The following is a 12,890-nucleotide window of genomic DNA, read 5'->3' on the forward strand; positions in this document are numbered from 1 at the left end:
GACCCATTTCTGGGTACAGTATGGCTGACTCAGCAGATGGGTCACACAAAATGACCCAGGTGTTTTTACAGTGTAGCTCAATTGCCACTTAACTCCGATTACATATTAACATATGTAAATCCATAAATTAGACAAAATAGACAATTTGTAATGAAGTAGGTGTGAATATATGCATAGACTACGTTTTTTACTCGTTATATTATGCAGTTACAATGTGAGCAGTGCCTGGTGCAGACATAATACCGTACATACCTTTCTGAATGTAAGCAAACTATTCTTAACTTTCGGGTTTTTAACACGCCAATGTCTCCGTCTGTTATCACCATTTCCGAGACTTGAGATGATATTTCAAATAACAGAGTATATACTATTATATTTAATCAGTGTTCGTAACGATTGATAACCTGATTGAAGTGTGTATGGCAGTCAAGATTTAGTGAAGATATTTATGTGTTAACCCGTCTAATCCAGTGCGCCGTTTCCTCATATATATCGACGTCATTATTGTGCTATATATAGAATACGAAAATACCCAGTTTCGTAAGCAGACAAAAAATACAATCAACTGCCTGTCATCATGTAACTATGCGTAGTAAGCGCAATCAAGCATACGTTTCTAATGTACTATGGCTAAATGAAATAAATCCGAATTTATGAAAATGGTATTGTCACCGGCTTTATGTGCTACTACATGACAAAACACATTCTAAAGGACATTGTGCAGTGATTTTATTATTCAATACGCATCAAACCTTTAACAATTTTCAATTATGTTGAAATGGGGGGAAAAGTGATATGATGTGAAGGGACAAAAGTAGCAAACCAAGCCTAACCGCCCCCCCCCCAGGCAAAACAGTTTTTCCTTGCTCCCTTCGCTTGGTGCCCCAAATGAAAATTTGTCATTGTCAAGTGAAGTAGGCAGGAAGGTGCACAACTCCTTACGTCTATACAAACGCTCTTGATTTGAAGATGATCCCTAAGTTCTGGAAACAGCAAAGGTTCTGAGACCCATCAGAGGTCTAATGGCCGGTCCCTTAATTGACCGTACTCATATTATTACTATTATTCTGCGCCCCCTCCCCCAAAGTGGCTCTCATATTTGTGTTCCCCCAATCTCAAATGTCTTGCAACCCCATTATTATCGACTGGTCGGTGTGGTAGGGGTTGAGGTAAGAGAGGTGGCTTATGAGGGTGTTATGCTGCAAGAAATTAGAATACTATTATTTATACTAGTTAAATTAAAAGTAATGGTCATTAAGTGTCTGATTAGTTCAACTTTTATTTGGTCTTATTTGCCATCTCATTTTCAAAGTGATTTGTCTCAACAAATTAATGCAAGCAAAGTGAAGAATCAATGAAAAAGCGTAGAGTAGGACTACGTAATAGAAACAGACTAATACATATAGCCTGTTAGCTGAGTAATATGTATTCATCTTGGCCTAACATAACTAGTTTAGTACAATAATTGCCGCAATTTGGACGAACTGAACTAAATACGCAATATGATGACATTGCGTCAATAACGCAAAACGAACACGATCCGCCAATAACGCAAAGCGAATGCAACCGCGTCAATAACGAAAAACGAATGCAGCGCGTTATTAACTAAATCTTACGTCTTTTAACTTGGAATACAGTCACACAGCCTACGTTATAAGGATTCATTCCCAATTATAGAGAGAACTCAATTCCCCAAATATTCAGATTTGTTTCTAGGACAAGGTTATAATATGAGCACAGTACTGTATATAGGCTGTGTGGACAGAAAAGCCAGCCTAGTCCTCATATATTTTACGTTAAAGCTTAGAATAACTAAATTTGTCACAAAGATTACGGTTAGTAATGACAGATCACTTGAAACTTATTTCGTATTAGATTAAGAAATGCTAAGAAAGCGAGACTTGTCAAACTGCTGTCTCAATGATAATCACTACGGGCTTAGTTATGTCACTTACACAACGTTTATACTCTTAAAAAAAACCCAAAAAACATTAAGATAGTCACGTCAGATATGTTTATCAATGATTTACGTAAAATTACTTTTTCAAAGGTCGAACCTAAAATTTGCCTTAAGTGGCAGACACTTTCCAGAGACCCTCAGTTAACGTGAGCTCTCTGTGCGTCACTGAGCTAGGTGCGTGAAAATAACGGAAATGTCTCTCTTGTAAGACACAGAGACACGCGAGCCTACACGGATAGAAAACAACAATCCCTGTGGTTTGCTAATTAACTGACACAGCTACACTACTATTAGAAAATCTACATTTGGACTTCCACCGTATCTGAGAGAAGACTCAAACATTTATACATGCCCCGAAGTGGTTACAAGAAAAGCCACCAGCGGCGTAAACAAATAAAGTCGGCTATCACAGTGAATTTTGTTAGACTTAGTTTAAAGGGTGTGAAGACTCGCGCAAAAAAGAAACGTCTAACGCCGGTAATCTGACCTAGTTTCGAATGAGGTGTAACAGAAGTGTTAGACACCACTGAATTGCACCAACACACTTATTATAAAGTTCATCAAATATTACATATTTGGAAGTTCTCAATTCACAAGGTTTGTAGACTTTTTTCATTGGTGACTTTTTTCATAGGTGAAATAACCAATAGGGCATTGCACTGACTATGGAAAATGCACACATAAAGTTTATCCATGCTTTACCATTGAATTTATTGCGTAAACAAGTTGTCACACTTTTTCTTATGGTAACCTCGAAGGACCTTCGATATCAACGGAAACAACAAAGATCTTAAACGGGATCCACTTACCGCGTATGAAGCTCACATATAGGTTTTAATTATGAAATTATCGAGTTTACACGGTTTCAGACATTGACCCCCGCAAAATGATAACGTTCCTGTGCTGTTTACGGTAGATCTTGCCATGTATTTAGTTCAACTAAACATTTCTTTTGAAGTTAAAGTGTTCACAAAGTTTTACAGACTTTTTACCCTAGATAACCTTTGACCGCCATAGAAAACAAACAGGTTTTCAAGTATTCACTAAGCTGTATCCACATTCTAAGTATGAAATTAAACCACTATGTGATGTATAGAGTTTACTAGGCAATGTGACACAACCACACATAGTAACAATTCTAATGACAAAAAAATGTATCTTACTTAAATTAGTGCTCAAAGCGAGAACGACGTATTGCCCAAATTTAAATTGTTCTTCAATAACCGTAGCAACCAGATACATGTTGTATGTATTTGTAGACTTAATCATGCACAGAACGATCGGCAATGAACATAGCCTGCACGTAAAAGGTGACAAAAGTGTTGTGCTTAGTTATGATATTTCTTAGGCCATAAACGTTAAGAAAAAAGTGAATGCGTTTTGGTCTTAATTTTGTTCAGGAGTCACCACTAAATTATTGCAGTCTGGAATGCTACTTTAAATAAAGACTTGCCGATTTCTCTGACCAAGCTGGACTGGAAGTCTAATTTATTGCCGTATTCAATGGAATCCTTGCAACTCAGAAATTTAGAATAAGGAAAAACATATGATAGCAATGAACAAGTTCTAAATCGGTATCTGAATGTATACACACAAATTGCACAATAAAAAAATAAGAAAAATGGGGGAAAAGAAATTAAAAAAGTACTCACGTCCAAGTAAATTGTGCTTAAATATTAAATGATAGAACTGTAGATTATAAACAAAGAATGTTAAAATGAAGAGTTTTTACGTAGGCCTATTATATTAAAAACAAACGTCATACAAAATGTGAAGAAAGTTTCTGCACTGATATGTAACATTAAGTGAGTCCGTGGACACTGAGCACATTTGTATAATTTATTTTTCAACAATAGTAAACATACAATCGTCGTAGACAAGGATTAAAACTGGATCCGAAATTAAGAGTTGATAAAATAAACACAATCACATAATCGAAGCTGAGTTAAGATATCGCCGTGTGTTACGGTGTATGTACGATATCACGGTGTAATATAACCATTTCACAGAATAATTCTTATATTTTGCCTAACAGAGTACAATGGACATAACAAAATGGGGACGAACTATAATTTATTAAGACACGACGTCACCACTTGTATGCTATTCGTTCTAGTTGATGCAGAAAACAGAGTAAGTCTTGCCGCTATCTTGCTTCTACAAACGTACATACACATATGCCAAAGTACACAATTCACAACTAACACAGGAAAAGAAACTGCAACATTTTACTTCATAAACAGCTGGTTGTTACTGAAAAAGTGTTTTCCTTCCAACATTGAAATATTCAATAAGAGATTATTACTTTACAATGCTTCACTGTAATATAGTAATATATCACATTTCAGTCGGCTCTTACGTTAATGTAGGCCTAGCTAAGTAATGCTACACATGCAAACAGAGCTTATACATATACGGGAAATATGTAATATGTAATGTTGCTAACACGTTGTACTGCTTTCCGGATGACCTATACGTCTCCAGCGACTGTTGAAGCTTCCGAGGACTTCTCGCAACAAGTGTTAAGTAAATCCACTACCAGGTTCACCACACCTTTGCAGCTGTCTTTGACAATGTCGTCAGTTTTAAGAGTAGCAAATTCCGGATCAGAATCCACTTCTATGGTAAATGTCTCCCCTATGTCGCAACGTGCGGCACTGTGCTTACGCCAATTTTCTAAATGATGAATTGCCCACAGCCACATATTTTTCTTGTCGTACATTGGTTGAATCTAAATAAGAAAGAACATGGACTGTCTCAGTATTGTAGTGCGCGTGTGTGTTACAATATTTGCATTACTGGGCAAGAGAACGATACCTTCATAACTGGACGTTGAAAGTTGAAGTTTCATATAGTTTATGTACATTTGTAGTTTCACAGGCTAGCTGCGTAGCCAGCTTATTCTGAGCCTGTCACGGCGCTCAGGAGCGCCCTCACATTGTAGGTACCTACATGACTATACTCCCCGGTGTGTTGTCCGCCCCCCCCCCCCCAAAAAAAACCCATGGACAACCGAAAAGTTCTTCCTAATACTTCCTAATATCTATGAAGACACAATGCTTATAACATTCATTGGAACAGAACGTTTTCAACGATGTTGGGCTTACAGTGAGGAGTCTTGGCCTCATTCCCTACAACCTAAATGCCATGCTCCTTTATCTTTAATATTCAGAATATCAAAAAATACCAAATATGAGATTGGTCCAAGCGTCCCTCGGGTGACTTTAAATGACCTGTCACGTACACTATCAGCTTCTGGTTTTCGATATAATACATCCACATTTAAAATATGGGATCTATATGAGATCTCCTTCTTGGTATTTATGTTTACATGGCTATCACATTTCGACAAATAGTGACTTCAAATTATATTTCACTAAGACACAGTAGACTTCGTCTACCCTAAATCGTGCATGCGTGTACTGCGCATCAAATTTGTTCACGTTTTAATTCTGGAGATATCGTGTCTTGAAACAAAGGTTCACAAACACATACATACGCCCACACCCACACATTCGCCATCTTTAGTTACGGATATCACCGAAGAAATAAAATCAAGTAATGTTTTGTCATTGAAAAACTGTGTAATACTCCAAATATAATTGCCAATAAGGTTTTAAATTTTCTTCTAAAGTTGAATTTTATTAAAAATTCCTTCACTTAAAATGACATCTGAGTTTTAACGGAAGTATTAAAGTACCTCAGCGATCTTGTCCAGTAGGTATTCGGGCAATTTGACTTTCTTTTTTGCCCATGACGTCAGTTCCCTAGTACACCTTTCCTTATCGAGGTTCCCTGTTTTGCCATCAAATACTACTTGAAACAACGAAAATCGAGGTGGATTGTCCATCACGAGGTCCTGTCAATACAAAGTTAAAAAATTGAAATCATATAATATGCATGCTCAACAGTGGAACACTGTAGCTGATTCATCCGTCCGTCCGTCCGTCCGTCCGTCCGTCCGTCCGTCCCTCCCTCCCTCCCTCCCTCCCTCCCTCCCTCCCTCCCTCCCTCCCTCCCTCCCTCCCTCCCTCCCTCCCTCCCTCCCTCCCTCCCTCCCTCCCTCCCTCCCTCCCTCCCTCCCTCCCTCCCTCCCTCCCTCCCTCCCTCCCTCCCTCCCTCCCTCCCTCCCTCCCTCCCTCCCTCCCTCCCTCCCTCCCTCCCTCCCTCCCTCCCTCCCTCCCTCCCTCCCTCCCTCCCTCCCTCCCTCCCTCCCTCCCTCCCTCCCTCCCTCCCTCCCTCCCTCCCTCCCTCCCTCCCTCCCTCCCTCCCTCCCTCCCTCCCTCCCTCCCTCCCTCCCTCCCTCCCTCCCTCCCTCCCTCCCTCCCTCCCTCCCTCCCTCCCTCCCTCCTATCTTACTTCTGGTCTAAACCCTATTTGCTCAGTTACTGTAATCAGTCTTACCTGGCATGCTGAAATGCACTTATCTAGAAGTCGCTTTGTATGTTCTACAACATCAAGGAACCTTTCATCATACTCTTTTCCCCACTCCTTGTTTTCTCTACTTCGACGGAGCTCCAGTTCATACTTCATACGGTATTCGCGTAACTGTCTCAGCTTGTCCACAACTGTTTGGAGTCTCTCGTTTTCGATGGTTTGTGTAATGTTAATGTTATAGTTGACTACTCTGTCAACTGCTGTTTGAATAAAGTTTTTCTTTGTTGTCAAGTTATGGACAACTTTCGATCCATCATCAAGTATAACAGTGAATTGAGTGTGCAATGGTTTTCCAACGCTACAAACCCTATTGACCTCCTGTAGTGTTTCAGGGATGCTGATGTCGTTGAAAAAGTTTGCTTGCAGTTCTTGCCGCGATATGTACATATAACACGCCTCTAGGCTGTTCTTTTGAATGGCCCGCTTTAGTAGTTCCGCAGTTTCTCCTCCAGTGATAAACTTTGCCTTAGCCAAATAAATATCTGCATATAATTCATCCGAGAGGATGCTTGAATTTCTGGCATTTAACTCTTCTGCCATTTGGATTACAGTTGCCCATGCTTCGCAATCACTTTCATTTGACTGAATTCCACTTCTCAGATAACACTTTCCTCGACCAAAAATTACCTCGACTTGTGGGGGTTCACCTTTCGAGGCACTGTCGTCATACAACATTCCATATTGTGTTTGCGCTTCATCAATATTCCCTAGCAACATATTTGCGTTCGCAAACTTAAGTTTTGCTTGACAAGTCACGTTTGAATCTCCACCACTTCGCGTGCTATATTTCTCTAAAGTAGTAAGACAACGATGGTTAGTCTTATCGAGAGAGGAAGGCGGGACTGTCATGATATGATCGCCATCAGTTGTTAAGCCCACGGCAAGTTGAATGATCCTGTGAGAGAAAGTAATGTGTTGAAGATGCGTAAAGATCTTAAGCTTGATAGCTGATGTAAGAGCTTTGTACTCGCTGTATTCTTGATGAGGCTTGTCTTTAAAATCACTCATAAACAGATCGTGGTATATCTTACGTGCTTCTTTGTCATTACCCAACTTTGCCTGCATTTCACCAATTCCTACTAAAGCAGCATAATGACAACTATCTACCTTTACTGCATTCTGAAAACATTCCAGTGCCTTTTGATATAGCACGGAACAATTCTTCATCACGACTTCGTGATATGATTGAGAACGGTAGAGAAAACCTAACTGGGCATGAACCTCTGCTAGGTCAACGTCTATGATCAGTTTCCTCAACATATTTTCTGCTTTTGAAAATGGACCCTTTTGCCGATAGAATTTGGCTGCTAAAATACGGATATTGCAATTACTAGGATCCGATCGTAAAGCCTCTTTAAATTCTCGTTCTGCTTGTGGAGAATCACTGTTCAAGTTGAACAATACTTGACCATAATATGCTCTTGCAAGATGGTATTGTGCATCGATCTTTAACACTTGCTCCAAGTTATCTTTTTCCTTCTCAAAAAGATCCCTAATATCTTCAGGTAAAGGACAACTCCAACCTCTAACTCCACGCTGTTGTCGGGCCTCCCTTCCAATCATCAGTGCTAAACCAAATAACCATTGGGGTTTTTCAGGGAAATCACTTAGTGCATCTTCATACAAACCTATGGCTTTTTTTCTCCATCTTGGCCCTAACCGTGAAAGTATATATGCATGAACAATAGTCACGTATGCTTCGTACTTAGGGAACTGTTTTTTCTTTTCTTCCAACTTCTTTAACGTTGCCTCATCTGAAGGATCACGTCGTAACCACATGCGAAATGTGTTAATAACTACGCTGTATCCAGTTATCGCTTCTTCCGACTCGCCTGAAATGACGATATCCTCGGCTTGCTGTAAGAAAACTAGAGCATCGGTAGGACTGTCTCGCGACCGATTATATAGAGTACCTTTCCCGTCTAGGTACTCGAGAGCGGCTCGATAGATATTTACCTCGATTGGCATCTCCCATTCAGCATTTTCATCTTGGTCAATGTGAAGTTTCAGTTTCGCATGATCAAGGTCGGAGATATCCTGGAGACCCCAGTCTGGGTGTAGCGGACATGGGTTTTTCTTCCACCATTCTGGATCATCCATAATTGCACTTTTGTCTCGAGTACACTGAAAATTGAAAAATATACTGGTAATTGTTATCACGCACTTAGGAAGGGTCCACTGGCCAGAGTGCCCACTAAATATTTGGCAACAAAGATGTCAGGAATGCACTTTCCGCAGTGCTTAAATATTCTCTTTCGCTTATCGTTAGCATCATAGAATTTTGAATTCGATGAAAGTGCACTGTAGATTAAAGAAGCCATTTCTGAATTGAATGTTCACGGTCATTTGAGGTCAGAATACCACTCCTCTCTCAATATTTGATCAATTTACTTCAAGTTGCGGACAGTGAATGTTGTGATTAAATATGAGTAAATCTTGTTAAGGGAATGCGGTCTCTTTTCTGAAGGAGTCATTTTGAAACTTAACTATTTTCTCTATCATTGCTGTATAACTCTTTAAATGCACTGAACATATTTCATCAAACTCCAGCTGGAGTCGTACCCACTTTCAATCGTAATTCAACGTTATTTAATGATTAATTAAATATTTGTCTTCTTTGAAGACTTGTGGCAAGTTCGGAACACCTATGCCCTGCTCTTAAACAGTCAGGACAGCACATTGATACAGTACGCGAGAAAGTTTTTACCATACTTGTTGCCCTATTCTCCAAAACGTACCTCAGGAAAGTTTACAAATCTCACTTTCACTTCAGGGTATAAGCTGTATCATTCGGGCACGTTAACAATCACACAGGTTGTATACAAAATCTTTTTACTTACGTTTTAGAACTTGCTCAGAACTTCAGACCAGTGATCTGTTCCGACTGGGGACTTCCGAATATTTTAGCGGAAACCAAATGTCACCTAAGCTAACATCGCTTATAAACCTAAAATGATCGAACTGGTCTCGCGCAAAACTTGCCTTCTACTCGAATTGTTTGACCCTCAGTCCCCAGGTGAAAAAATCTGGTTACGCCACTGTAAAACAAATATGTATTTAATTAACAAATATCAACACTCCTGAAATAAATCATAATTTAGTTTGCCGACAAAAAGGGGTAATTTTGTATTCAGTGTCAGATTCAAAAGCAAAAAGATTGCATTCTGTATAATAAATACAAAGCCAGTTTATACGCAGTCACATACCAGTAGAATCAATGCGGTAGTGAAATACCGACTTCTTTCCGTGACACAAGATCCGGGGTTCGATTCCTACTTATCGTCTGATGAGTCCCAAAATGGACGTAACCGGTCATTTAATGGAAATTGTCTGGAGCGTTGATCTTTATTCTTTAGCTAGCATGCTTTGTTAAGTATATAGGAACTTTTTTTCATAGTTTTCCGGTGCAAAAAAAAAATACAAAAGCTAGAATTGTTTATTTCAAAAAGTCATATGTAGAATCCCGCAATATGACTGCCAGAAAGAATATACCTTTGCAACAGAATATTCCAAAATATCCACTTGGTTTATCGGTTCCAATTAGTAATCATAACACAAGTTTTGGTAACCTTTACAATTTTAATCAAATGTGATGGTGCACGGTTTCCAGTTAGAAGTCATTACTTATCGAAGCTTTTAGAGTAAACTAGTAAACTAAAAACGTTGAGTGGGAAGACACACGTTTAGATTGCCAACACAGATTCATATTCCCCATTGAATCAGTTCATGCACTGTGGGTTAACTAAACCATTATAAGTTGTAAACAACCAACACCTTGTTTAAATAGTGCGTGCGTTGAAGTTGTTGGAAACATAAAGGGTTCATTTACATAAATCGACGGCGATCAAATATTGGATTGAAACCGGCTTTACACCTGCGTCATTACTACTATTTATAGCTACCATGGAACTACCCTATTGAGCAACTCCTGTATACTGTCGTATACTCTGGTTAGCTACATGATATCTTGTTTTGGCTTTTATGTTACTTATTATGGGTGTTGTGTACTCGTAGTGGCAATTGCACATATGAGTCTTGATGGCAACTTTCTGTGAGTTTGAACCACTGGTCAACAGGACCATGTTCAAAATTAGTTTTTAACACTGGGCGTATAGAAATAACCAGACGCAGTTGTAAACATTTTCATGTTTCCACTCGTTCATTGGTGCGTTCTCATTGGACGTTACATGGACTTCTGGGATTGCGGTCCATCATCATATTGCTCGATTTATTCAGGGTTTTGCCTATACTGCGCCACAACTTATATATTGTCTTGCTAGGTACTTTGTATTTGTTTTTATGTTGAAGATCTTATGCAAATATTACCATAAATATCACTGCAGCTTAAAACTTGATGATATTTACTCACATGTGACAGTAACGATATGGGTTAAAACGCATAGTGGAGGATTTGGAAATCAGCTTGGACAAAACTGTTGCTTCGCAATGTAATATTTGATAGGGGTATCATGTTTGCTATCAATTTAGGTACGTGTATACCACAACGTGCCACCATTGTGCGAATTCTTGATATCTCTAATTATATTTTGGATATCTCTAAATCGAATTCTTAATATCTCGAAGTCAATTTCGGATATCTCAAATACGTTTCAAAAATTAATATCTAGAAACGAATTCGATATATCTGGAAATGAGTTCGAGATATCCGAAAATGAATTCGAGATATCTGTAATTGATGAATAATTGCTAAAATGGCTTTCCATTTGCGCGGTATTGATCGGCACAGTTATCATTTAAAGCATCGTTGTCTCTGTATATGGTGCTCAGCTCGTTAGTTAGGTCATAGTACAAGAATACAGCATCTGGTTTACTTCTCCCATCTGTGAAATGACTACAGTTTAAAGTCAATAGACAAAATATGTGAGTAAACGCTGTGTTCATCATTACCTAAGTTATTGTAAATAGGTAAGACTCACAGCTACATAGAAACGTAGTTTACTGGTAACTCGTTGCTACATTGACATAAGCATATACATGAGAGTATAATAATTTATATCTACTCCGTTAAAAAAGACATCAATTATTTTGCTGTTGTTTGATGATGTCGTTTGAAAAATTCAAGTGACTGCATCATAACTCCTTTACGGATCATATGGTCGGTTGCTGACATTAGGTTATTTCATTTAATGATATTTGCAAACATTTGCCATATTTTTTTACCCTGATGAATTACTTATGAATTATGAATTGACATGGGGTAGCATTGCATCACTAATATTCACTGCAAGGGAAAGAGGAGGGGGTGGGGAGGTGGCATGGCACCAATAATATTCACAGCAGTATGCACGATGTCGCCTATTGTGTTACACTGTACTTTTGAGTTCTGAAGCACCCTTAACAAGGTACGCACTTACACAGAGAGTTATTCTACTTATCCTCCTAGTGCACTCCGGTCTTTACACCACCGCGCCCCCTCCTCCGCACGCATGTTGTGATGTCATTGAGACTGCCACTCGACTTAGCATTAAGATACGAACTCACATTCAGTAAACTGTTGCCTATACGTTGTTGCCTGTATTTAACTATAACTACAGAATTGTTTACATTATCGGCAATACACAATAACGTAAGACTATATAAGGTATTTCTTCTAAGTAGCAGCCTAAACATTAGTAATAACTTCCTAACTCAATTGTCACATAACTCCGATTACATATTAACATATGTAAATCCATAAATTAGACAAAATAGACAATTTTTAATATTGTAGGTGTGGCTATATACACAGACTTAGTTTGTACTTGTTATAGTACGCAGTTACAATGTGAGCAGTGCCTGGTGCAGACATAATACCGTACATACCTTTCTGAATGCAAGCAGATCATTCTAAACATTAGGGCTTTTATCACACCAAGTTCTCCGTCTGTTGCCACCTTTCCGAAACTTGAGGTGATATTTTAAATAACAGAGAATATACTATTATGTTTAATCAGTGTTCGTAATGATTGAAAACCTGATTGAAGTGTGTATGACAGTCACGTTTAAGTGAAGAGATTTAAATGTTAAACCGTCCAACCCATTGCGCCGTTTCCTCATATATAGTGAAGTCATTACTGTGCTATGTATAGAATACGAAAATACCCAGTTTCGAAATTTGAATGGAATACATTGAACTACCTGCCATCGTGCGTAGTAGTGCAATCAATTATACGTTATAATGTACTATGGCTTTTTCTGTTACTTATAGCTCTTCTAAATGAAATAAATCCGAATTTATGAAAATGATATTGTCACTGGTTTTATTTGCTACTACATGACAAACCACATTCACGCACATTTTAAAGGACATTGTGCAGTGTACTGTTGTTCAATACGCATCAACTCTTTAATAGTTTTCGATTATGTAAAAAAATGGGGAGAAAAAGTGATGCGATGTGAAGGGTCAGCAGTCAGCAACCCCAAGCGTAATCGCCCGCCCCCACCCCCCCCCCCCTAAGGATAAACGGTTTTCCGTGTTCCCTTTGCTTGGTGC

The 12,890-nt window shown here is 38.9% G+C and overlaps 1 protein-coding gene across 3 annotated transcripts in view; it reads right to left on the minus strand.

Annotated features, from left to right (window-relative positions):
• LOC139974128 (uncharacterized) overlaps nt 1–12,466 on the minus strand; it is a 99,854-nt gene extending 87,388 nt beyond the window's left edge. The window contains exons 1-5 of one of the 3 annotated variants that reach the window (XM_071981066.1): nt 12,221–12,466; nt 9,238–9,435; nt 6,365–8,521; nt 5,661–5,819; nt 253–4,691 (exon numbers count right to left, since the gene is read on the minus strand). In XM_071981066.1, coding sequence (XP_071837167.1) covers nt 4,431–4,691; nt 5,661–5,819; nt 6,365–8,497 — 2,553 coding nt within the window. In that variant the 5' untranslated portion in view covers nt 8,498–8,521; nt 9,238–9,435; nt 12,221–12,466 and the 3' untranslated portion in view covers nt 253–4,430. Of the gene's footprint in view, nt 1–252; nt 4,692–5,660; nt 5,820–6,364; nt 8,522–9,237; nt 9,436–9,603; nt 11,400–12,220 lie in introns of those variants that run through there. The other 2 variants (XM_071981067.1, XM_071981065.1) reach the window with 2 other exon arrangements.
• Nucleotides 12,467–12,890: the final 424 nt, after the last annotated feature.

Source organism: Apostichopus japonicus, chromosome 9 (assembly GCF_037975245.1).
Source record: "Apostichopus japonicus isolate 1M-3 chromosome 9, ASM3797524v1, whole genome shotgun sequence".
In the NCBI taxonomy this organism is placed as follows: domain Eukaryota; kingdom Metazoa; phylum Echinodermata; class Holothuroidea; order Aspidochirotida; family Stichopodidae; genus Apostichopus; species Apostichopus japonicus.